This window comes from Geotrypetes seraphini, chromosome 1 (genome assembly GCF_902459505.1).
Source record: "Geotrypetes seraphini chromosome 1, aGeoSer1.1, whole genome shotgun sequence".
Lineage (NCBI taxonomy): Eukaryota > Metazoa > Chordata > Amphibia > Gymnophiona > Dermophiidae > Geotrypetes > Geotrypetes seraphini.
In genome coordinates, this window is record NC_047084.1 from 257,286,428 (window position 1) to 257,312,596 (window position 26,169).

Sequence of the window (26,169 nt, forward strand, 5' to 3'; positions counted from 1 at the left end):
ACAGTCTAATCAAAACAAACAGTACAAATAAGGGATTTGAGAATTTTTCTTTAAGCTAGCTTTATTTCATCAGAAAATCATGGATGCTTCTAAAAAAATAAATAAATAAATAAATAAATTCTACATTGCTGCAATCATTGTGATCCATAGTTTCAGTATGATCCAGGATTACTTTGAATTTTTCAGTGAATGCAGTGTTTAAATTGCACAGCCTAGACACATTACCATTGTAATTATTACCATATAGTGATAGTGTGTGTGTGTGTGTGTCTGGAGTCATTCATTGGGGGAGAAGCATGGGCAGTCTCAATGTATGCACATATTTTATAGAATGCACAATTGCATGTATAGATTATGCACTTATAGTTCGACCAGCTTTGGAGTAGGTTTCGGATACTGGGGCTGGTTCTGGATGTCCATTGCATAGAAGTTCATAAGTGCTTTTGTTGCCTTTTGAAATTAGCTTTAAGTAGGCACTTTTTTGGGCTTCTCTAAAGCTGTCATTTTTTATTTTTTTTTAATAAAATTAGTTCCTAGATATTCAACTAGCTGTTGAGAGGTCATGATACAATTTAACGTAGACCAGAGCAAATAATTTTATAAATGTCATATCCGCATATATGGTTGCACACAGGATTTTTTTTTTGTATAGGGAAAGGTGTTCCAGGCCTTCCTTTCAAATGTTTGTGCGATCTATATTTTATAATGGTGTTTTATGGACACTTCTGCACATTTGCTCACCAGTGTTTTATTCCTGATCAACATCATGGTATCTCTTAACTACTCTAGTTTTTCTCCTCCTCTTTTATTTAAATTATTGATGTAAACCATGTTGAATGATTGTATCATAAAAGTTATTTCCCTAGCAACAGCAGCAGATGAATCCAGAGACCAATGGGATAGCTCACATCTACCAGCAGGCGGAGATAGAGAAACTGATTAACAGGTGGTCCTATTGGCTGGCACTCCTCCTGTTTATCCAGTATTCTCTATCTCCCAGCAGGAAAAGGTCGCTATTCAACTAGCTCCTGAATTCTGGCTGTGACTGGAACTTTATTTTCTCCTGTTGAGGTTTCTCTTCAGTGAGACTGCCATTCTTTTTCTCCTGTTGAGGTTTCTCTTCAGTGAGCTGGCAATGCTATTTCTCCTGTTGAGATTTTCTCTTCAGTGAGACAGGGGCACACTTGTCTTTTTGAGACCTGTGGCTTGGAAGACTGCTAATTTGTTGATTTTGTAGTGAAGACACACGCACACTTTTTCTTTCTTTCTCTCTCTCTCTTATCCATTCAAGCTTATGTGCAGCTATTTTGAATCAAGTCATTCAGTAATTAACAATTCAAACACAAAAACCCAATGACAAGAAAGAAAACCAGGAAATATGTGCTGGTGATTGTTGTGTGCTTAAGTTTATGATAGGGTATAATACACTTTACAGTAAGTAATCACAATAAAACAAAAACCTAATTAGTGTGCTATCATTTAAAACACAGTCTCTAATTACTATGTTCCTTTGCAGGTGCATTTGTAGTTTAATCGAGAAGTGTATTTACCCTTTGAGATATTCTTTCCTTCTGTGTGTACCACTGACCAAAGATTTGCTTCATTTGCTATAAAGTCCTTCTAAATATGTTTGATAAGTACATATCAACTTTCGTATGGTTGAAACAACATGGTATATGCTTCTAATTTATCCGGAAATTAAATGAGAGCCGTTTAGTAGCAAAATCATTACACTGAAGTTTCTCCCAGTAACTAGTTGTATATTTACTGTGTGAATAATGTTTGCCAAGTATCATTGGTGATTAAATTTAGATGGCAACAGTTTTATTTAACTACACTCTAAGCTACTGGAGACTGTGTCGCAACCCCAAATTAACCAAGACAAGTAGCTGGATGAGGAAGATTTTTTTTGTTTTACTTCTGATATTGCCATAGAAACAGTCATGTGAAGGGCTAATATGGCAAGCAGTAAGAGGGAACAGATGTGACTGAAGTAATAAATACGTCATCATTCAGTTTAGCATATGAGAAGTTTGTTTCTTTATTTATTAGGCTTTGGTAACTGCCTTTATGAAGAAATTCAACCAAGTGATTGTGTTTATATTAAGACACTAGTGTGTAATAACAGTGGGATCTAGATAGGCCCGGCTGTCCGCCTGCCTATCTCCCCCCTCCCCCCTTAAACTTCATAACCTTCCCCCCCACCACACACCTTCCTAACAAACACATTACAGTCTTTATGATGGAAAATTAGCCGCAGCTCAGTTTATTAACAACAGCATTAACATATCATAACTTCAATTAACATCATAACCAAAGAGTTTCTCCTGAGCTACAAAAATACATAGTTCTAGTGCCCTCGCCCTGCCACCTCAGCAAGGTTCAGAGGAGTGGCATGTCCCACATGCCCCATGTACCCGGGTCACCTGACATCACTGGATGAGCCGGTCCACCTCTCATCACTGGATGAGCCCATGACCCAGTAGCTCGGAAGATCCGCCACAGGCCTGTAAACCTTACAGCCCCCCCCCCCACCCCCCAATAAACAGAGCTGCGACTAAACCACAAGCCCAAGGACTCTCACATAAATCATGGCAAAATCATTCAGAAGAAGATCCCAACCCACCTCTGATAGATGGACCCAGTCCCTGTGATAAAGACCTGCACAAGCCACATCTACCAAGTCATGCAAAATCTGCATACCCCCCTGAGCCTCAACCCACTTCCCTACCTGCTGGTTGAACTTGGCCAGCCCCCTGGTCCAGCGGCGAGACGCCAGACACCAGGAACATGAAATAACATCAGACCATACCAATTGAGTCCCGGGTACCAAGCCAAAATCACCCCAGATCATCTTTAATCACATTGACGAGCTGATCTCCCGTCAAGGCATCCACGTCATTACCCCCCAAATGGATCAAGAAGATATCTGGGCGCTGAGGGCTGTACCACAAGTTCGCCAACAACGGCAGAAGATGATGCTACCGCATGCTGCACTGACCCCGCCAGGACACACGCACACTGCAATGGCCAAGCTCAAGATGACAGGGCGTGCCGCAGCTTGCTCACTAGCCCAGTGGATAAAGGAATGCCCAATGATCCAGATCGAGTAACAGCACCATCCGGCATCTGAAAGGCAAAGCAAAACTCAAAGTACTGGAACTGCACTTCCCCCCTGACACCCCAGACCAGCCCTCCATCACTGGCCCACCCTTCCACAACCTGACCCCAAAACACCAGGCCTAATATAACCCTGGAAAGCCCCAGACATCCAATGCCCCAGCTCACTGACACTGGCATGCCTGCCTCACTGACACACCTATCCTGAAGGAGTGCGTACCAAAATTACCAGGATCCTCCCCACATCTCGCCAAGGCCATACACAATATGGCTAGAAATTGGTACCGAGACAGAGGAGCACTATCCACATGAACAAACAAAACAGGGCAAAACCCCCCACGCTGCTCCAAATACTCTCTCAGCCACACTACAGGGCAGGAGATACAGCCATCAACTCTACGGAGCACTACCCATTGCCCCCGGCCACCCTGATCTGTCTTAAAGCTGACCACACAAATCTGAACTGCCTGCTCACCCACCCATGGTGCACTAACAACCCCCACCCCCTAGTCCTGTCAGCAGCACACACCAACAGCTCACGCACCCTCAGTGCTCAAAAAAACACAAGGGAGAAGGCAGCACGAAACAAACAGGCCTTATTGGGGGAGCTAGCCATCTCAGGCAGCACCGTCAACAGGACATGCCGTATCAGCAATCTAGAATCCAGCCTGAATGGTACCACTCGTCCCATTGCCGCACTAGGAATTAGAAGTAGGATAAGCCCAACCCAAGGCTCGACAGAAAAAGGCGAACCCCACCAAGTGCCCTTGCACCACTCCCCTCGAAATCCGGGCTCTGTAAAAGTCCAGCACAAAGTCCTCCAAGAAGGACTCGGCCACATCCCCAGGGGACCAACCCCTACCTGACAAAAATGATGCAAAAACATGAAACCCTGCAGTCTAATGCGACCAGGCAGCGGGAGCTACCGACAAGTGGAGCATTTTCCACATGCCTTCCTGGCCAGGCTCCACAAATGCTCCGGCATCGCTGAACTGTCCTTGTGAGTCTGGTGCCAGCCGTCGAAACTGTGGAAATTGAAAATGAGAGAGAGCATCAGCTATGCCATTCTTCAATCCCGGCACATGACGCGCCCTGATAAACAAATTAAGACGCAGACAGCACAAAACCAATTCCCTCATCAATGCATTTACTGTTAAACAACCGACGAGAAAAAGCACGACCCATGAGCAAAACCCTACAACCAAAATTAAGGGACTGACCACCAGCAAAATAGTTTTACACAAGGACAGGATGTGCTCTATAAGTCCCAATAACTGCTGGACTTTCGCGGCCGGCAGGCGCTCTACGAAGGCCTCCGAATCTAACTCAGTCTTGAGGAAAACCAGGGAAATAACCAGACCTTCTGACTTCTCACACGCCAAGAGAATCCCAAACTCTTCCGCCATCACCTCAAAGTTGTGAATAAGGCGGAATTTACCTGGCTCCTTCTTAGGTATCACCGCCAAGGGAGAAATCATCATGACCGGAAATGGCCGTTCACGAAAAGAACCAGCAATCCTTCCCAACCACAGTTCCTCTCTCAATTTACGACGGACCACTGCACTCAAGTGAGAAACCGAAGAGGCATTTTGAACCCGAGCCTCAGAAAACTCCCCCCGAAAAGGTATCTCGAAATCGACCGAAAAGCAACGCTCCAACAGGCCTGCCACTTGAGTGTTCTCATAGAGTCACAGCCACAGCCCATCCGAACTGGTGTGGGTACCCCATCAAGCCCGCTCTCATTTCCCAGCTCCCAAAGGCCCCCCAGCCAGTTTCTTGGGGCACTTAAGGATGGAATGCTGCTGCCCACAGAGTGAGCACGCATGCCAGAACCTACATTCTGGGAAAGGACAACTCGATTTGTTGAACCTCCAACAAATATCAGTGCTCGCCCCGACCCCGTTCCTACCCCTGCCCAAAAGCGCCGGCCACACCGGCGGATCCCAACGGAGCACGCCCACCACTCCCAGGAACGCTCACGGACTTGGAGGATATATGAGTGAGCCACAGATTAACATTATGCGTGCCCCACAACATATTTGTTCTCCTCCATCTTATCCCGAAATGCCTCATCGTAATTCAACCATGCCCAGCCCCTGAAGCGCTAATAGGCATCGAGCACCGAGTCCGTGTAAGTGTGCAACAAGCCATAGTCCCCCGGTTGAGCACTTACCCAAACACTCGCCAGCCGCTTGAAGGAATGCATCTAATTAAGGATGGACCTTGCCACCGGCAACGGCTTGGCCTCGCTCACCGCACGTTTGGACTTTTTCAGGCTGCGTCTGTGCACCCTACCCTCCATGAGGCGACATATATCCAGACAGGAGCGATGCTGGATTTTACTCTGCAGGTTGCGAGCAACCCTTTTTCCAGAGTTTTATCAACGCCACTAACACATGCTCACCCTAACCCTCCCCCTTTGGGAGTGCACCTTCCCCAGCAGCCACGGAACCCCCCGCCCCACCGCGCTCAGCCGCAAAAGAAGAGGATGAAGAGGAAGACACAGAGGATGACGATGTATCCCTCTACCGCCTCCGCCGATCCATCCCCTGCCCCCTAGACTTCTTCCCCCCAGCAACCGTAGCATGCGCCACATTACCCGAAGTTGAAGGTCCAGTAACACCATCCACTGCAGCAGAGATGCCACCTTGCATCTGATGTCGACCTCTGCACTGAACCAGTGGTGCCACCGCCAGCAGCCACCACATCTGACATGGACCCAGTAGTGCCACGGTATCCATCGCTGTCGTCTCCACTGCTTTTCCACTCCATTGCCACTCAGAAGTGCTGCCGACATCACTGGAAGAAGATCCCCACACTGTCCCAGCCGTGCTGCATGGTTGCTCCGGCGTTAATGATGAACCCTGGGAAAACAAACCAAAGCCAGGAGCAGGACCTGGGAAACCTCCCCCAGGTGTACCCCCAACCCGACCTGCAACCCCCGCCAGGCACAGGACTAAAAGCGGGTAGCGTAGCTGATTTTAAGAAAGGTTTGGACAAATTCCTGGAGAAAAAGTCCATAGTCTGTTATTAAGAAAGACACAGGGAAACCTCTGCTTGCCCTGGATTGGTAGCATGGAATGTTGCTACTCTTTGGGTTTTGGCCAGGTACCAGACCTGGATTGGCCACTGTGACAACGGGTTACTGGGCTTGATGAACCATTGGTCTGTCCCAAAAAGGCAATTCTTTAAAACAGTGGCCTACATTACAGGTGTCTAAGCTTTAATTTAGGCACGATTCTCTGATAGGTGTCTACGTATGATTGACAAGAGCTGTATGCCTATATTATAGGCGCCTATCCTTTTAGATGTCATTTGCAGAATTTCCTCCCCAGTGTGTGAATTAGCTTGCAAAAACTGTAGTAACAGTTGATGAGCTTCTGCAATAGCAGTTAACTAGTTTCCTGTTGTAAAACACATTTTCATATCTTCAATTTTTCAGTAAATTTAACTTTTTTTTTTCTTAACATTTTAGGTTATTCTGATACTTACAAAGTTTTACCATGCTGATATGGGAAAAGTGCTGGAAAGCTCCCTATGGCGGTAAGTTCTATTTAAAATGTTATTTATTTAGCTATGGCTGGATATAGTACTTTGTATTTGTCTTTCTGCTATGGATCAGAAAATTGTATTTCTTTGCATTTGTCGTCTTCTTGAAGGTGAAGAGTAGTCTGTAGGCCAAGAATTAGGGATACTAAACTAAAACTTACCTTTATATACCGGATCTTCATCCAGAAAGGAGCTCGACTCGGTTAACAGTAACTAAAAAAATACTTTAAAAAGTATCAATCAGAAAATCTTAATATGACTAGTTTCAAAAGTGTTTGGCAAATAAAATAGTTTTTAAAGATTTACGAAAAAGTTGAAAAGGACCAGGACCCCTTACAACAGGGATCTCAAAGTCCCTCCTTGAGAGCCGCAATCCAGTCGGATTTTCAGGATTTCCCCAATGAATATGCATTGAAAGCAGTGCATGCACATAGATCTCATGTATATTCATTGGGAAAATCCTGAAAACCCGACTGGATTGCGGCTCTCAAGGAGGGACTTTGAGACCCCTGCCTTAAAATAAGAGGAAGTTCGTTCCATAGTTGAGAAAATTTGAAAACCAAGGATTGACTGAAATTCTTGACTCCTTTGATTCCTTTCACTGAAGGAAGGGAGAGTTTGAATTGTTGGGTGCCTCTTGCATAGGAGAATCTATAAGCATTCCATAATAAAGGGACAAGAGGGATGAAGATACCATATAAAGTTTTAAAAGTAATACATGCACATTTAAAGTGAATCCTGAGATGCCAATTAAGGTTTAAAAGCAAAGGAGACACATGGTCAAATTTACTTTTTCCTAAAACTAATTTCATAGTGGTGTTTTGTATCAGTTGGAGTCTTTGAAGGCAGGTCTTTGTTATGCTGAGATAGATAGCGTTACAGTAATCTAGCTGGGATAATATGTTAGATTGGACCAGAACAGAGAAGTGTTGTTGGTGGAAAAGGTTTCTGACATTTCTCAACATTCGAAGGCTAAAAAAGCACTTTTTGACAAGAGAGATTTGATCCTTAAAGGTAAGAGAAGAGTCTAAGAGAACTTGATCTGCAGGGAGACCCCAGAATCCAAAGTTACAGTTGGAGGAATATAGGCAAGGATTTTCTAACCGGCACCAATTTTTTAGGTACCCATGCTCAGTAAAAATGCTGTTTAAACGTTTTTAACTGAGTTTCAGGGCCCCTACCAGTGCCTATAAAATTGGTGCCAGAATTGAGCCTTCATAGACACTTTAGGCAGCCTAACACCACTGTAGGCATGGCTAACACCAGAAGTATCAAAGACTCTATATGTGCACCAAAATATCAAATATAGTATACCATCAAAAGCATAAGAGCCACCTTTCTGTATATATACTTTGTTCCTCAGAATGCCACACAATAAAATAGTCCATTGATACTGGCACTTTATAAATTATTATAATACAAATGAAAGCATTTAAATATTTAACAAAATGAAAGCATTTAAATATTTAACAAAAAGAATCACACTGTATTTGGTTCATGTGAGGACGGCTACCACACTATTTTATTGTGTGGCATTCTGAGGAACAAAGTGTGTTATTACTATGTATACAGAAAGGTGGCTCTTATGCTTTTGATGGTAACGCCAGAAGTATCATTGGGCAGCCTAAAGCACGTACAGTGGCGCGATTCACATCAAAGATAGGTGCCAGAAAGATAAGAACATAAGAACATAAGCAGTGCCTCCGCCGGGTCAGACCATAGGTCCATCCTGCCCGGCAATCCGCTCCCGCGGCGGCCCAAACAGGTCACGACCTGTCTGCATCACCAGAAGGGGCTCCCTTGCCACCTTGGTTTCTCATTTAAGTCCTATCTTCCCATCGTAGTCCTAACCCTCCGGTCTTGCACATGCACGACCTGTTGGCTTTCTATACCTGTGTTACATCCCAGCACCTCTCTCAGTATCCCACGATCCCTTTATCCCTCAGGAATCCGTCCAATCCCTGTTTGAATCCCTGTACCGTACTCTTCCTGATCACTTCCTCCGGTAGCGCATTCCAAGTGTCCACGACCCTTTGGGTGAAAAAAAACTTTCTTGCATTTGTTTTGAACCTATCTCCCTTCAGTTTCTCCGAATGCCCCCTCGTACTTGTTGTCCCCTTCAGTCTGAAGAATCTGTCCCTATCCACCCTCTCTATGCCCCTCATGATCTTGAAGGTCTGGGAAACCCTGGCCTACATTTCCAGTGCCTACCATTGCCGGAGGCGCGATTCCATACCCGGCACCGTCGCTTGATTGACACACATTCAGCAGCCACTTTTAAGGTGGCTACTGACAACGGCGCCGGTTACAGAATCTGGGCCATACTGCACATGACTTTTTTTTTTTAACCCTCTCTTGACTTTGAATAATAACAACTCTTTCATGTTTGGGCCAGTACTGAAAAAGGACATGTGGTTAATGTAATCTAGTGCTGCTGCTTCTGCTTCTTCCTTTTTTGGGCCTAGCAGACTTCCTTTACTTTTTTCCATTGCCAGGATCTACAGAACGCCGCTACCTTCACCATAATGAGGTCATGGTGGGCCACCTCTTACTCTGCTGCTTCCACCAATGGCCTAGAAGTGACCTGAAGCTGGTGAAGAGCTATAGCCTCTGTTTTAGATAGGCATATTTTAAGGCTCTGACTATCAGTCAGGATGCAGGGATGCCCAGAGTATTTGGGGGCCAATACTCAAACAATGTCTAAGTTAGGGGCCCTTTTTCTAAAAAGAATTAAGCTCTTAACATGCAATTAATGCATTCAAATAGGCTACTGCAGAAACATGTTTATTTCATTTCAATTATTATTATTTTTTTTTTATTTGTTTATAATTTTTTATTTATTTATTTGTTTATCCATTTCATTTATTTCATTTATTTATTTATTTATTTATTTGGATTTCTATCCCGTTCTCCCAGTAGCTCAGAACGGTCTACAAATGAACATACACAGTGAAGAGTAAATAGACATATAAGTAATACAACAGGTTTAGTAATTGGATTTATAGATTTTGGAGAGAATTAAATACAGGAAGAGTATAGCAGAAAGAGAGAAGGGGGAAATACAGTAGTTTAGTTTAAGGAAAGTTATATGCGTTTAGATACAATTTGTTGGTGGAGAGAGTAAGAGAGGGTTATATTGGAGTTTTGGGGGGGAGATAGGAGAGTGGAGGGGGGTGTAAGGGGGGGAGAAGACAGAGGAGATCTTTAGTTGAAGAGGAGGGTCTTTACCGATTTCCTGAAAGTTAATAATGAGTTCTGTTGTCTAAGTTGGGGGGGGAGTTGGTTCCAAAGGTGTGTACACCTCTTATTCCAAGATAGTGTACATAAATACATACATAATTTAAACACATACTACAGCAAAAAGGGACAGTAAACAGTAGGAAGGTCCAGATCTCAGGATCCAACATTATCTGTCCTGGAAAAACAAATACTGCTTCGGCAGCTGCTTAAATTGAGTCAAACTGCGCTGTCGACACACTCCTGCTGGTAACAAATTCCAGGCAGTGGGGGCTCGCCACCAAATAACTTCTTTTACGAGTAAGTTCAGGATGCACCTCACAAAGTATTTTGTCTGTTTACACACTGACCTGCTTGTTACTGATTTTTTTTTTAATATTTTTGGGAGGGGGCAGGCAGAGTGTAAGCATGGAAGTGTTTACCAGCTAGCAAGTTATACTTAATGTGCACTACCTAGCTAACTGTGAGTTAGCACAGAAGCACTTAGCTCCTTCTAAATTAGAAGGTGGTTATGTGCTCCCAGGTTAATTCTCTGTATATACATGCCAATAACAACATTAATGCATGACCTGCATTAATATATATATATATATATGTGCTGCATTTAGGGCTCCTTTTATGAAGCCGCGTTAGCTGTTTAACGCACGGTAAACTGCCGGCCACGCTAGACGCTAATGCCAGCATTGAGCTGGTGTTAGTTCTAGCCGTGTAGCACGGGTTTAGCACACACTAAAAAGCTGCGTGCGCTAAAACCTCTAATGCAGCTTTGTAAAAGGAGCCCTAAATTTGGGCCTAGTGCGCTGTAAAATCTCACGCTACCATGCGTTAAACCCAGATTCTAGCATATTTTAGTAAAAGGACATTGTAGTTTCTTAAATTTTGCCCCCCATTTTAGACAAATTTAGGATCCTAAGTTGCCAGCTGAAAATTCACCTAAATTTAAGTGACTAGTGATGAAAAACAGTGCTAAACTTGATATCTTTTTTCTTTGCCTTACATTTGCTCCATTACCCACTCACTTTCCTGGCTCCTAAATTTAGGAGTGTAGTGAAATGTGGAGCATGTTTAGGCACTTTGGTTTAGTTACAGTGAAGTTATAGCAAATGAAGTTGAAATTGGAGGCCCCGTCGATTAAATTACACACCAAAAAAATGAAGATCTGAAGGGCCACATCTAGATCCTAGCATTCAAGTTGATTAAAATGAATGTAGAAAGGCAGAATTCCATATGTGCTCACTGCCAGTGTGGGAAATGTTCCGCTGTTAGCTGTCTATGTATGGATCTGACATTGTTTTGTAAGTCAAAGATTTGTCACTGCTGGAGCTTTTTTCTATACAAAACAATTGCAGAATAGGGTTGGAAAGGAAGCCATTCATTTAACCACGGCTGCTGTGATAAGTGCTATGTGTGTACCGATGCTGTTGCATTGTGTCTTGAATGAAGGTAAAGTCCATTTGCTCCTAACACTTTTTCTTGGGAAGTCGTTCAACTCATTTGTTGTTCTCTGCATGAAAACAAGCCTCCTATAGTCTGCGGTCTAGATTAACCCTTTCAGGACCAAGGGACATATTTGTCCCATAACTTTAAAATCCTATAAATTTTGATTGGGATAGTCTACACTTCTAAATTTGATATGTACGGATTCCATATGATACTGCCTTTATGTAAACAAACTGGTTCCGACATTCATTCATTAGCGTCGTTGCCAGATTGACGAGAAGATTCACTTGCCACACTGTCCATAAGCCAGAAGTTTGATTTTTTTTAAAAAAAATAATGATATTTCACAAAAAAAATCAATTTTTTGGCATCTGCAAGCCCTTTTTACCATAAAAATGTCGTCAAAACCACAAAAATTGGCCTACGATCCTTATGGTCCTGAAAGGGATAACTGTTGTTTAGAAGGTTGACTTGTTAGTTGGCATTGCCAACAGATTCCTAGATCCTACTTGCGAGTTTCCAGTCTTCAAATGCCACAAACTGCATGAGCCAATTATGGGGGTCTTTTACTAAAGTGCATTAACATGCAAATAGAGGCATGTTAGCGTGCTTTCGAGCAGTGGCATACCAAGAGGGGGGGGGCGGTCTGCCCTGGGTGCAGCCTTAGAAGGAGTGCACAGACGGCCCGGTCCCTTTCGCGCTCCCTCCCTCTTTACTTAAGGTGACCAGCGAGATGACCGAGCAGCAAACCTTCCTCCAGTAGCGTCGGCAGCCGCAGCACGCTAAACTGGCTGCTTCGTGGCTTTCTCCTGCCGGTGAGTCCCTCTGCCACGTCACTGATGACATCATCAGTGACGCTTCACTGACAGGAGAAAGCTGCAAAGCAGCCTGTTTAGCGTGCTGCGGCTGCTGACACTACTGGAGGGAGGTTTGCTGCTCGGTCATCTCACTGGGAAGGTCGGAAGGGTTCACTTGGGGGGGAGAGATAGGAGGGTCAGTGGGGGTTAGGCTTGGAGGGGGGAGAAGCGGTCTGCCTCGGGTGCTCCAAAGCCTGGTGCCATTACCTTCTTCGGGCAACAGCAGCGTTTACAATTCGCTGCTGTTGCCGGCTTCAGGCCTTGCTCTCTGCCGGGTCCTGCCTACTTCCTGTTTTCATGAAAACAGGACCCGACAGAGAGGAAGGCCTGAAGCCGGCAACAGCAGTGAATTGTGAATGCTGCTGCTGCCCGATGAAGTTCAGGACACCAGGCCTTGGGTGACAGAAGGAGGAAAGGGAGCAGAGGGGGAGAGAATTGGGGATAGTGTTGCTGTATCCAACTGGAAGGAATGAAAAAAGATGCCAGGGCTTGGAGAGAAGAGATGCCAGGGCATGGAGGGAAAGAGGAAGGTATGCCAGACCAAGGGAAAAGGAAGGAGGAGATGTCAGAGCATGGAGGGGGAGGGAGAGATGGAAGAAAAGGAAAGGAGAGATATGCCGGGAATCAGGGAAGGGATGATACCAGACTGTGGGGTGGAAAGGAAAGAAAGGAGAAGAGAGAGATGCCAGAGCATAGGGGAGGGGTGGTGACAGAGAGAGAAAAACGGAGAGGTGACAGAGTTGAAATCAATCATGTACAAAGGAGAGAAGGGGCACGGGATAGATAGTTTATGAAAGGAGCATAGAAAGAGGAAAGATGCCATATGGAAGAGAGAGAGAGAGGGTGGACACTGGATGGAAAGAGCACAGTAGATGGAAGGGGTAGAGAGAGGGAAACAGACACTGAATGGAAGTGTGGGAGACAGGAGGGACAGCTGCTGAATGGAAGTGTGAGGGAGAGGGGGAGCAGATGCTGGAAGGAAGTGGGGAGGAGAAAGAAAAAAAGGGCACATGCAGGATTGAGGGAAGAGGATAGAGTTAGTTACTGGAAGGGGTGAGGGAAAGAGGTGGCAAGCTATAGATAGACACAGTGAAAGAGGGAAATTGAGGACTGAATAGTAAAAAATAATTTAAACAGAGGCAGAAAATAAATTGAGAAGGAAGACCAGGGAAGAACAGGAGAAAGGGAGCGGAGAGAGAGATGCCAGAGCAGGGGGGAAGGAGAGGAGACAGATACCAGACCAATGGGGGTGAAAGGAGAGATGGAAGGGGGAGGCATATAGTTTCTGGAAGGGGCATAGAAGGAGAGAAGATGCCATATAGGGGCAGAGACATGGCAGACAGTGGATGGAAGGAAGAGAGTAACAAGAAGATGAGGAAAGCAGAAACCAGAGAAGACAAAGGTAGAACAAAAATTTTCTATTTATTTATTGCTTTAGGAGACATGTGTCACTGTTTCTGTGGTGTTGCATTGTATGCAGAGTCCAGCTTCTTGCTGGTTCAATTTAACCTTTGTCTATGTATTTCTATTTTATGCCCCCTTTTACAAAACTGTGGAGCGTTTTATAGTGGTGGTAGCAGCTCTGATGCTCAGAATCCGTTGCTAAAATCCACACTACAGTTTTGTAAAAGGGGGAGGGGTTAGTTTGTGATGACATTCCATACTAAGCGAAGGTGTTTTCTGTGTTCTGTGTGTTCGAAAGACATGGTTTTCTGTTAAGATTGACGGTGTAGGATTGATCTGTACTAGTCTGGCTTGTTTAGTTTTACAATGGGTGTAATGATGTTGTACTGCTCACTGCAGTATGTAAGATGCTGCCTTTTCCTAGGTACTCATGTGTGATGTGTGACTTGTTACTAAAAATCATGGTTTTCGTACAGATGAGGGGGTGCCAAAAATGATGGGCCCCGTGTGTCACACATGCTAGGTACGCCACTGCTTTTGAGGTAGTGGTTATCAGCTACCACAGTAGCATGATGGTTTACATGTGCTAATTTGCATATTAACTGCATTTTGTTTTGAGGGACAGGAGCTAGGTGGGTCATGGTCATAGTATGGGCCTGGACTGTATAATGTGGTGAGCTCATGGTAATTAACGCATGCTTTCATTTGTGAAGTTAGCATGAATCCACTTAGCATCTCCTCAATAGGATATACCAAGAGCAGCAACACTAATTGCAGTCCGTTTCTATGTATACTGATGCATATGTCCATGTGTAAATTCCAGAGAATATGTTGCTCCCCCCCTAACAATTAGCGCACAGCACTTAATGCATGCTAATTTCTACTGTAAGGGCACACTAAGTACAGAAACTTAATGCACTTTAGTAAAAGACACCATGTTTGTTTTGTAATCATGACCCACGTTTCTCATTTCTAAAATGGTATGCGGTCTTCATCATAAGGCGTATGGGGACAGACTTAAAGATCTCAATCTGTACACTTTGGAGGAAAGGCAGAAGAGGGGAGATTTGATAGAGACGTGTAAATACCTACATAATGTAAATGCGCATGAGTCCTCTTTCATTTGAAAGGAAGCTCTGCAATGAGAGGGCATAGGATGAAGTTAAGAGGTGATAGGCTCAGGAGTAATCTAAGAAAATACTTTTTTACAGAAAGGGTGATAAATGCATGGAACAGTCTCCTAGAAGAAGTAGTGGAGACAGAGACTGTGTCAGAATTCAAAAGGGCCTGGGATAGGCACGTGGGATTTCTCGGAGAAAGAGATAATGGTTACTGCAGATGGGCAGACCAGATGGGCCATTTGGCCTGTATCTGCTATTATGTTTCTATGTAAGTTCACAAAATATATTTGTTAGTGCTCTCCAGCTTGTAATCTATGGCCTCTTTCTGTGACAGCAAACTTATCTATTTTTTTTTTTTTGCTAACAGTAAATAGCAGGCAAAACTATAAATATTTTCACACTGTCCATTTATGGGGAATTAGACTAACCAACATACATTAAAATAAACAAAACAGCTGAATTAAAATTGAGTAGACCCAAAATAGATCTTAATGCAATCACCATAATCATCATCTGTTTATCTAGCAAATGCATATCTGCAAAGCCAAGCAAAAGCAATTATTCTACTTGTCCAAAATTAATTTATAAATAAGAATGTTCACGCAATATATGTGGGTTGAGTGATCATACTACAAAAACCTTTATTTAAGCAACTATGTTATGGACTTCTAAGTGCAATTAATTTAATATCTTCATTTTTATAACATTAAATGCTGCTATGGAATTGGAATTAAGTGATGCAGGAGAGCATCTCTGGTTACTTAGATATAATTTGATTTTGAAGAATCAAATTGAGTAAATGATGGTGCAGATTCTGATAGCTACATTCTTTTTTTTTAAGTCTTTATTCATTTTTAAAAATTTTCAATAAATGTAACATAAGATACAATCATTTTATACTTTAACATCACTTAATATACCATCAAATTCTAACTCACATCAAATATCCCCCCCTCTCTTATACCCAACAATTGTTCTTAAGCGTAAGAAATCATAAAGTATTCCCACCCCCCTCCCCACCCTGGACATGTATGAACAAAAGGGAAAAAATAATATTCATTCTGTACAGTATTTTGTTAATGGCTCCCAAACTTCTTAAAATGCTCCTGCTGTATGGCTATTGCCCGCTCCATTTTAAAGATTTGGCATAACAAATTCCACCAAAAAATTATAATTCAGCCGATCCCAATTTTTCCAGTTTTTCATAATTTGCTGTATGGCAACCCCTGTCATGATGAGCAAAAATTTATTATTATTAGAAGAGATTTGACTCTTAGCTCTCATGGAAGTACCAAATAACACAGTGTCATATGATAATGCCAACGGATTTTCCAGTAGATTATTCACTTGGCCCCAAATGGATTTCCAAAAACTAAGTATCAACGGACAATAGAATATTAAATGATCTAATGTCCCAACTTCGAGATGACAGTGCCAGCATCTATTAGACTTAGAGAAGGGGTGTGAAAGTCCCTCCTCGAGGGCTGCAATCCAATCGGGTTTTCAGGATTTCTCCAATGAATATGTATGAGATCTCTTTGCATGCACTGCTTTCATTGTATATTCATTGGGGGAAATCCTGAAAACCCGACTGGATTGTGGCCCTCGAGGAGGGACTTTGACACCCCTGACTTAGAGCTATCTAATTGAACTTTACAATTGACTCTTTACAATTCTGTGGTCACATCTCATCATTGGTATTGAAATTCTGGGATTTTCTTTCTCCATCTAATTTTCGTCAAGTTATGCATTATTTTGTTTTGTTATTTGTTTGTTTTTTTTTGCCACATTTAGATTACTGTACTGTCCTTCTGTGTGGACTCCCAAATAAATCATTGAGAGCGCTGCAGGTGGCACAGAATGCTGTGGTGTGGGTAATTGGTGGTATCCCTTGTAATGTGTATGTTTGTATGTTGCTCAATTCTTGTAACTACTCTCCAGAGTTCATTTACAGAGCCCTTGGTCTGTAAATAGTCATGTTGATTTTGTACATCTGGAAATTTGATTAAAAAAAAAGTCACAGTTAAAAAAAAATTGTTTATTATGGGGCTCATAATAAAAAAAAACAAATGTCTAAAAAATGGCCTAAATGGGTACTTGGACAATCAAAAAGCCTGATCGTCCAAGTACCCATAATCAAAGCTGGGTTTAGACATATCTAAAACCAGGCCTTTCCCCTGCCTCTAAATGCATAGAGCGAAAAGAGGCGTTTTTAGAGGAGGGGAAAGGGCGGGCGGTGGGTGGGAGGTGGGCCGACAAACACTTAGGCGTACAGCAGGTATAACCAAAACTTTTGACAGATTGCCTAGTTGGCACTTATACGTTTTGACTTAGACCAAGTCAAACCAGGTATAAGTGCCGAAAAGGGGCCGCTGAGCTGATCGCTGCAGCTCAGCGGCCCCAGCAACCTACCTACCCCCTTCTGCAACGCTCGCTGCAGGAAAGATGGCTCATCTCTCCTGCCTTGATGATGATCGCCCACCCCCTTCCGAACTGCGATCCTCACCCTGAAGTGCCACGGTTCGGAGGGAGGTGGGCGATCACCATCACGGCAGGAGAGATGAGCCATCGCTCCTGCAGCGATCAGCCCTCCCCAGGCGATTACAATCGGGCAGGAGGAAGCTCAAGCCCTCCTGCCCGGTGACACCACGAACCCCCGACAGCATTGGGGCAAGAGGGAGCCCAAGCCCTCTTGCCCCACTAGCCCCAAAAGTCCCCGACAGCTTCGAGGCAAGAGGGAGCCCAAGCCCTCTTGCCCCGGCGATTCCCAACCCCCCCCCCCCCGGTGATTACAATATGGCCAGGAGGGAGCCCAAGCCCTCCTGGCCACGACCCCCCCTCCAAGATTGGGCAGGAGGTAGCTCAACTTCTCCTGCCTAGGTGAAGTCATTACCCCCCCCCCACTAAAACACGGGTAGGAGGGATCCCAGGCCCTCCAGCCCTCGACGCACCCCCCCCCCCCGCTGACCCCTTGATCCCCCCACCCCCAAACCCCCTCCTACCTTTAAATCATTGGCCGGACAGGTGCTAAGCCCGTCCAGCCGGCAGGCCAGCCATCCGTTGAATGGCTGGCCTTTGTGCCTGATTGGCCCAGGCGGCTCAAATCCCGCCCACAGGTGGGGCTTGAGGCGCCTGGGCAACTGGAATCGACACAGTAGCCTTAGGCCCCTCCAGGAGGGGCTTAAGGCTTCTGGGCCGATTTTGATTGGCCCAGGTGCCTCAAGCCCCACCTGTGGGTGGGATTTGAGCTGCCTGGGCCAATCAGGCCCTAAGGTCAGCCATACGGGCTTGGCACCCATCCGTCCTTCCAACGATTTAAAAGTAGGAGGGGGGATCGAGGGGTCAGCGGGGGGGGAGTGTACGTTGAGGGCAGGAGGGCCTGGGATCCCTCCTGCTCATATTTTAGTGTGGGGGGTATAGTGGCTTCGCCTGGGCAGGAGGAGTTGAGCTCCCTCCTTCCCGATCTTGTAGGGGGGGGTCTTGGCCAGGAGGGCTTGGGCTCCCTCCTGGCCATATAGTAATCAGCGGGGGGAGGAGAGGGTTGGGAATCGCCAGGGCAAAAGGGCTCGGGCTCCTTCTTGCCCCGAAGCTGTCGGGGACGTTTGGGGCTGGCGGGGCAAGAGAGCTTGGGCTCCCTCTTGTCCTGTAGCTGTCGGGGACGTTGGGGGCTGGCGGGGCAAGAAAGCTTGGGCTCCCCCTTGTCCCGAAGCTGTCGGGGACGTTCGGGGCTGGCAGGGCAAGTTGACTTGGGCTCCCTCTTGCCCAGATGCTGTCGGGGACATTCGGGGCTGGTGGGGCAAGAGAGCTTGGGTTCCCTTTTGCCCCGATGCTGTTGGGGGTTCGGAGTGTCGCCGGGTAGGAGGGCTTGGGCTCCCTCCTGTCCCAATCATTGAAGGGGGGGGGGTTGGGTGGATTCTTTAACCGGTGTTTTTTTTGGCAGACACCGGTTACAGAATCCAGCTTTTAGGCGAAGGACTGGCTCCTCCTTCGCCTAAAAGCTCTTGTTTTGGGCGTTTGGGAGTTAGGCTTTTTCTTAGAATGATTATATGGTGCAAGTTTAGATGTAGTGGTGGTCTGGGCGTTTAAACAGCTGAACGTAGAGGCAGGCCATTATTAAAAAAAACTCCTTTTGGACGTTTTTTTTTATAATGGACATTTTCCCTGCTTCTACTTTCAACGTTTAAGGCCTTAGGCCAAAAGGGGACTTAGACGTTTTTTTTATTATACCCCTCTATGTATTTATATACCACTTACAGCCTAAGGGCTCATTTTTCAAAGCTGTGCTAGCAGTTTTAGCACGTGCTTAGCCGCGCTAAATTGCCACACGCGCTAGATGCTAACGCCAGCATTGAGCTGGCGTTAGTTTTAGCCTTGTAGCGTGGTTTTAGCGCGCGCTAAAATTCTGCATGTGCTAAAAATGCTATTGCAGCTTAGTAAAAGGAGCCCTAAGTAGTTTACATTCAAGTGCTCAAACATTTTTTCCCCTATCTGTCTTTGTGGGCTCACACTCTGTTTAATGAACCTGGGGTACTGGGGGATTAAGTGACTTGCCCAGGGTCACAAGGAGCAGCATGGAATTTGATCCCACAATCTCAGGATGCTCTAGTCTAACCAATGTGCCACTAAAGAGGTTAAACCCTGGAACTGTCTGCTTTGATTCTAGACTGTTCTGGTGTTCTGTTCTCTACCATTTATATTATGATTTAGTAACAATAGTATTATGTTTCAAAAACTATTTTCCTTGAAGGAAAGCACACTTTAATAAATGGGCATCTCAGTTTATTTTTGTTCTCTACAGTGTTATAAGCATGTGGCCGAAAGGATACAGTACATCCCGTCAGCCTCAGAGAAGAGTGTATTCAAAGCTGTTAAACTGCCATATTTTCTATTTGTTTAATCAGCTGTGTTATGCTAGTGTATAAATTGCTTTACTTTATACCTATTGAGAAGTGGCAAATTTGAATGCTGTCTGGATTCATATAAAAGGGCATATAGGAATCCAAGATTTCTTGCTGAATCTCATATGTTTAGTTAATAAGGAGAATGGGAGATACATAACATGACTACTCCAAGATGGTTGCTTAAATATTGAGTTCTGCACCCATAGGTGCCAGTGCTATGTATACTTGAGCATCACCAATATCAGATTTCCTGTCAGACGCTCAGAGGAATTCTATGAGTGTCAGAGCTGTTACCATGGCAGCCAGCGCTAAAAATGCTAGTGTAGCTTTGAAAAGGAGGGGGTTATTGAAAGAGGCAACAAATCAAAGTTCACAGCTTTGTAAAGGAGAGGGTCAGTTAATTATCATAAAATAAGTGAGAAAGACTATGGGCTCCTTTTACTAAGGTGCGTTAGGGCCTTAACGCGCGGAATAGTGCGCGCTAAATTGCCACGTGTGCTAGACCTTAACGCCAGCATTGAGCTGGCGTTATTCTAGAAGCATACCGCGCGGTGATTTTGTTTGGCGCTAAAAGCGCTAGCGCACCTTAGTAAAAGGAGCCCTGTGAGTTAAAAGTATGCTTAAACTTTGCACCATTGTGGCCAATTTGAAAATTTCCCCATAATTGTTTAGTTAATCTAAGCAAGATATTTCTAGATTTCAACTTTTTTTGTTATTCATTTCCCTTATTTGCATGCTTAACTGTAGAAAAACTTTTTTTGTTGTTTTTTTCTCTTTCCCTAGGACCAGGTCAAACATACATATCCTTATTTAATTTCTCATACTCTGTTCCAGATGTTGGTTGTGGTAGGACTGTGAAAGTTTTCTGTGTTCTGAAATTGACTGAATTGAGCCCTTGATGATTAGGATGGCTAGCTCAGCAAATAAGTCATACTGTAGAAAAAATAAATTCTCCCATGAATCACTTTTGTTTCTGATGTCTGGCAGATTAACTTCAACTTTTTCCCCCTCAGTTTTTAATAACTTCTGTCAAGGTAAGGAATGAAATGTAAAGTGAACTTAGACATATTTATGACATACTTGGCAAACAAACTGAAAACTTTAATACTGTAGACATGTAGCTTTGTCTCCTTATAATTTCTGGCCATTGACTTTTTAAAACATCCAGTTTTGTCTAGAAAGAATGTTATTCTTGTGTGCTTTTTATTTTATTATTTCTCTTCTTTTTTGTGCTAAAAGCAGTTAGCTTAGCAAGGTTTAAAAAAAAAGGTTAGTATAATTTCCTAAAAGAAAAGTCCATAAGCCATTATTAAGACAGATTTTGGGAAAATCCACTGCTTATTTCTAGGATAAGCAGCATAAAATCTGTTTTTCTGCTTGGGATCTTGCCAGGTACTTGTGACCTGGGATGGCCACTGTTGGAAACAGGATACTGGGCTTGATGGACCTTCACATATGTTACATATATTTAAAAAGACAGCACAAGTCTGACTAAAGTGGTTCATGCTATGATAACATCACTACCAGACTACAGCAGTGCCCTGTTCACTGGTCTAATCAAAGAGTTTGCATCAGCTGCAACTAATTCAGAATATTGCAGCACGACAGATAGGCTGCAAATGGCGTGACCACATCATATCCTTCTTGCACAAACTACACTAGCTACCAGTACCTTATAGGGCTAAATTTAAATCTCTCTGTTTGATTTTCAAAGTCCTGAGACAAAATGGGCCAGAATACCTAAAGAAAAAGCTAACTCTTTATACACCACTGAGACCTCTGAGATCCTTTCAAGCATAGGTGCCAGCTGCGAGCACCCCAATATTTTCAGGACCTCAAGTGACAAGCGCCAGCGTGAGTTCCGGGAATCTCTTCCCCTTCCAACCCGTGCACCGCCCTTCCCCTCACCTTCCCATAGCAGCTACCAAGGGGGTGCTCCGAGGGCTGGCATCACAAACTTCTTCCAGCAGCAGCAGGGTTCATGATTCGCTGCTTTCATTGGCTTCAGGCCTTCCTCTCTGCTGGGTCCTACCTACTTTCTGTTTCTGTGAAGGCATGACCCAGCAGAGAGGAAGGCCCAAATCCGATAAGAGCAGTGAGTTGTGAATGTTGCACTGCCAACCGGGGAGGGAGGAAGGAATGGGAGCAGAAGGGGAGAGAATTGCTGTACTCAACTAGGGAGAGAGAGGGAGAAGGAATACCAGAGAGAGGAGAGGAAGGGAGGGAAGTAAAGGATATGCCAGACCATGGAGGGGGAGGGAGAGATGTCTGGGCATGGAGGGAAGGGAAGAAGACAGATGCCAAGCCAAGGAGAAAGGAAGGAGGGAGGGAAAGGAAGGAGAGGAGATGCCAGAGCACGGAGGGGGAAGGAGAATGGAAAGGAAAGAAAAGAAAAGAAAGGAGAGAAATGCCAGGGCAGGAAAGGAAGGAGAGAGACGCCTGACAAAGGGGAAAGGAACGAGAAGAAATGCCAGAGCACAGAGGAGGAGGGAGAGATGGAAGGGCAAGGAGGTGGGGGAGAGAAGGGAAGGAATGAAAGAAGAAGAGATGCCAGAGCATAGGGGAGGGAATGGAGACTAATAGAGCAAAATGGAGAGGGAATGAAGCTGAAATGAATCTTGTACAAAAGAGAGAAGGGACACAGGAGATGGAAGGGACATAGAAAGAGGGAAGATGCCATATGGAAGGGGAAGAGGGCAGACAGTGGATGGAAGGGGCAAAGAGAGAGAGTGTAGACTTGATGAAGGGGGTAGATGCAAGGAAAGGAGAGAGGACAGACACTGGTTAGAAAGAAGAGTGAAGAGAAAATGATTAAAGCAGAAAAGACAAAAGGTAGACATTTTTTTGTTGTTGCTTTAGAATAAAATAGTATTGTAGTTGTATGGATAAATGTTTATAAACAGAAAATGGAAATAATCTTTTTGTTGGACTTATTTTAATACATTTTTTACTAATGTTTGGAGTCTAGATCCCCTTCCTCAGGCCAGGACAGGATACCATAACAGTAGTATGCTATACTGACCTGAAGAAGGAGGCTTGGCCTCTGAAAGCTAATTGAAAATGGATTAGTCCAGGGTTGGGACAGAATCCAGTCGTGTTTTCAGGATTTCCCCAATGAATATGCATTGAAAGCAGTGCATGCAAATAGATCTCATGCATATTCATTGGGGAAATCCTGAAAACTCGACTGGATTCCAGCCCTCGAGGACAGGAGTTGCCCACCCCTGAATTAGTCCAATAAAATGGTATTTTCATTTTTTCCATTTTTGGTTTTCTATTTTTGTTTATCTATTTTTTTAATTTGCAAAATGGTGATTGTTATTTATTAGTTTTTTTTTCTAATTTACATTCACTATCTTTATATTTCGCGGAATATTAGGGGCCATGTGTTACTGTTTATGTATGGTATTTCACTGTATGCAGAGTTTGGTTTCTTGGTGGTTCAATTTAACTTTTGTCTACATATTTCTATTTTTAGTTTGTGATTACTTATTCCATACTGGGCAAGGGTGTATCTATGTTCTGTACATATGTAAAGGATATTGTTTTCTGTTAGCACTTACTGTGCATGATTGATCTGTATTAATCTGGCTTGTTTAGTTTTACAATGGGTGTATTGATGTTCTAGTCATCACTGCAGTGTTTAAGATGCTTCCTGTTCCTAGGTACACCCTTGTTGTGTGACTCATGGATTATTACAATATATACTGTATATATATATTTTTTTAAATATATATAGGAGGGGGGGTGTTAAAAATGATCGACTTCGGGTGTCAAATATACTAGGTATGCCACTGCCTTCCTAGTCTCCTTTCAAAATTGAAATCTTCTTTTCCATGGGGCCGTGGTGTGGCCGTAGTGTGTGCCTTAAAGCTTTCCCTCTGCCGCAATCTACCTCCCTCTGATACAACTTCCGGTTTCTGCCTGGGCGCATCGCAGCAGAGGGAAAGCTTCAGGGCAGTGCCGGCAGCCTATGAGAATGGCTGCCATATCAGGGCCTCTCTGAAACAGAAGATTTTGACTTAGAAAGGAGACCTGGGAGATGAGAGGGAGGGAGATGGACAGAAGGGGAAAAGATGCCTGATCTTTTCTCTGTATTTCACCACAGTGACTGAAAACCTTTTTTTCCCTTTAATTTTAAGAAGTTCAAATTAAATTGTACTTTTATTTCATTATATCAAAGGATAACCTGAATTAGTTTTGAGGCACATTCACTTCCTTACAATTGGGAAATTTACAAAAGGTTGACAGAAAGTCTTTTACATCAGTCACTGCCCACCTCCCAAATAATCTATTCTTTTTTTGTGCCAATAATGCTTATAAAGAAGGGAAGATAAATGAATGATGTGCTTTATTGAAAGACTAGCCAAGGATCTGAACCTTTTATAATAGACCATATTTGCCAAAGAAAATAAACTTGAAAGATATATTTATTATCCTGCAGGCACTGTATAATATTCAGTCAAAGTAATACGAAACTTGTCAATGAATTTAGAGTGTACACAGCAAAACAGGGATGATATCACCTAAACTGATATAGAATACCCAAAGTTAAGACCATTATTCATTTAAAACAGGGATGATATCACCTAAACTGATATAGAATACCCAAAGTTAAGACCATTATTCATTTTTAAGAATTCACTCTTAAAATGATTATACCTTAATCTCCTTGCCTGTTGCTGATGTGGTTTCCAGAATATATAAGGCTATAAAATACAGATGTCTGCTTGCATAATTTCTGTATAGGCATTGCACGGTGATTGTATAGAGCTTGTATAGGTTTCACAAATTGGAGATTAGATTGTTCTTGTGGTGCCCTCTACTATTGCCTTCTATTAGCACTAATCATATCTGTAGTTAAGAACATAAGAATAGCCTTACTTGGTCAGACCAATGGTTCATCAAGCCCAGCGGCCCATTTTCACGGTGGCCAATCCAGGTCCCTAGTACCTGGCCAAAACCCAAGGAGTAGCAACATTCCATACTACCGATCCAGGGCACGTCTTTCTCAATAACAGACTATGGACATTTCCTCCAGGAAATTATCCAAAACCTTCTTAAAACCAGCTACGCTATCCGCTCTTACCACAACCTCTGGCAACGCATTTCAGAGCTTAACTATTCTCTGAGTGAAAAAAATTTCCTCCTATTGGTTTTAAAAGTATTTCCCCTTTAACTTCATCGAGTGTCCCCTAGTCTAGTTCTGGTAGACATACTCACAATTGTAGAGAAGGATATATGAGACACTCAACACTCCATGAAGCTTATAGCTATTTGCATAGTGATACTTGTAAGCCAGTGTATCTTCAGCAACAGTAAGATCTGTATCGATTTAAGAAAATGTTGGAAAAAACATCTTTTTTGTCAGATGAAATATGCTACTTAACACACACATTCTAATAGAATCATTGACTTTTAGTTTCCCCTTTTTACAGCATAATTCTTGAGACAAGTTTTGATCGTTTTATGAATGAGATATTTGTATGTTGTGAATTTGTTTCCTGTTATATTATGTATGTAAGAACTGTAATCCGCTTTGAATAATAGTGGAATAGAAATAATAAACTATAAGCGATATTGCTGAATGGCTGTCAGGTTAGATTTGCCTCTTTGCGGATGATACCAAAATCTGCAATAGTGTAGACAGCCCTGTTGGTGTGAATAACATGAAGAAGGACCTAACGACGCTTGGAGAATGGCCTGAAATTTGGCAACTAATATTTAATGCTAAGAAATGCAAGGTCATGCATTTGGGCTGCAAAGCCACAAGGGAATGGTAGTATTTCAGGGGTGAAGAACTTTAGTGCACAAAAGAGGAGCAGGACTTGGATGTGATAGTATGATGATCTTAAGGTGGTCAAACAGTTTGAAAAGGCAATGGTGAAAGCTAGGATGCTTGGGGTGCATAGGGAGAGGAATAGTCAATAAGAAAAAGAAGGTATTGATGCCCCTGTATAAGACTCTGGTGAGACCTCATTTAGAATACTGTATACAATTCTGGAGACCACACCTTCAAAATATATAAACAGGATGGAGTCGGTCCAGACGAAGGTAACTAAAATGGTTGGTGGTCTTCATCATAAGGCATATGGGGACAAACTTAAAGATCTCAATATATATACTTTGCAGGAAAGGTGGGAGAGTGGAGTTATGATAGAAATGTTTAAATTCCTGTGCGGCATAAATGTGCATGAGGCAAGTCTATTTCATTTGGGAAAGGAAGTTCCAGAAGGAGAGGGCATAGGGTGAAGCTGAGAGATGATAGGCTCAGGAGTAATCTAAGGAAATACTTTTTTACAGAAAGGGTGATAGATGCGTGAAATAGTCTCCCAGTAGAGGTAGTGGAGACAAAGACTGTGTATTCAAGAAAGTGTGGGACAGGCACATGGGATCTCTTAGGGAGAGGAGGAGATAGTAAATGGGCAGGCTGGATGGGTCATGTTTCTATGTTTCTCTGTTTCTATGACTCATCCCAGAGTCTCTCCCTAACTACAAGGTTGTACCATTTTCCATGAAATAGAAGCATCATAACATAGA

The 26,169-nt window shown here is 43.5% G+C and overlaps 1 protein-coding gene across 6 annotated transcripts in view; it reads left to right on the top strand.

The window, feature by feature from the left end:
- Window positions 1–26,169, top strand: part of SORCS2 (sortilin related VPS10 domain containing receptor 2) — a 1,263,434-nt gene that overhangs the window by 506,117 nt on the left and 731,148 nt on the right. For all 6 annotated transcript variants that reach the window (XM_033949940.1, XM_033949949.1, XM_033949957.1 and 3 more), the window contains exon 2: window positions 6,596–6,663. In XM_033949940.1, coding sequence (XP_033805831.1) covers window positions 6,596–6,663 — 68 coding nt within the window. The remainder of the gene's footprint in view (window positions 1–6,595; window positions 6,664–26,169) is intronic.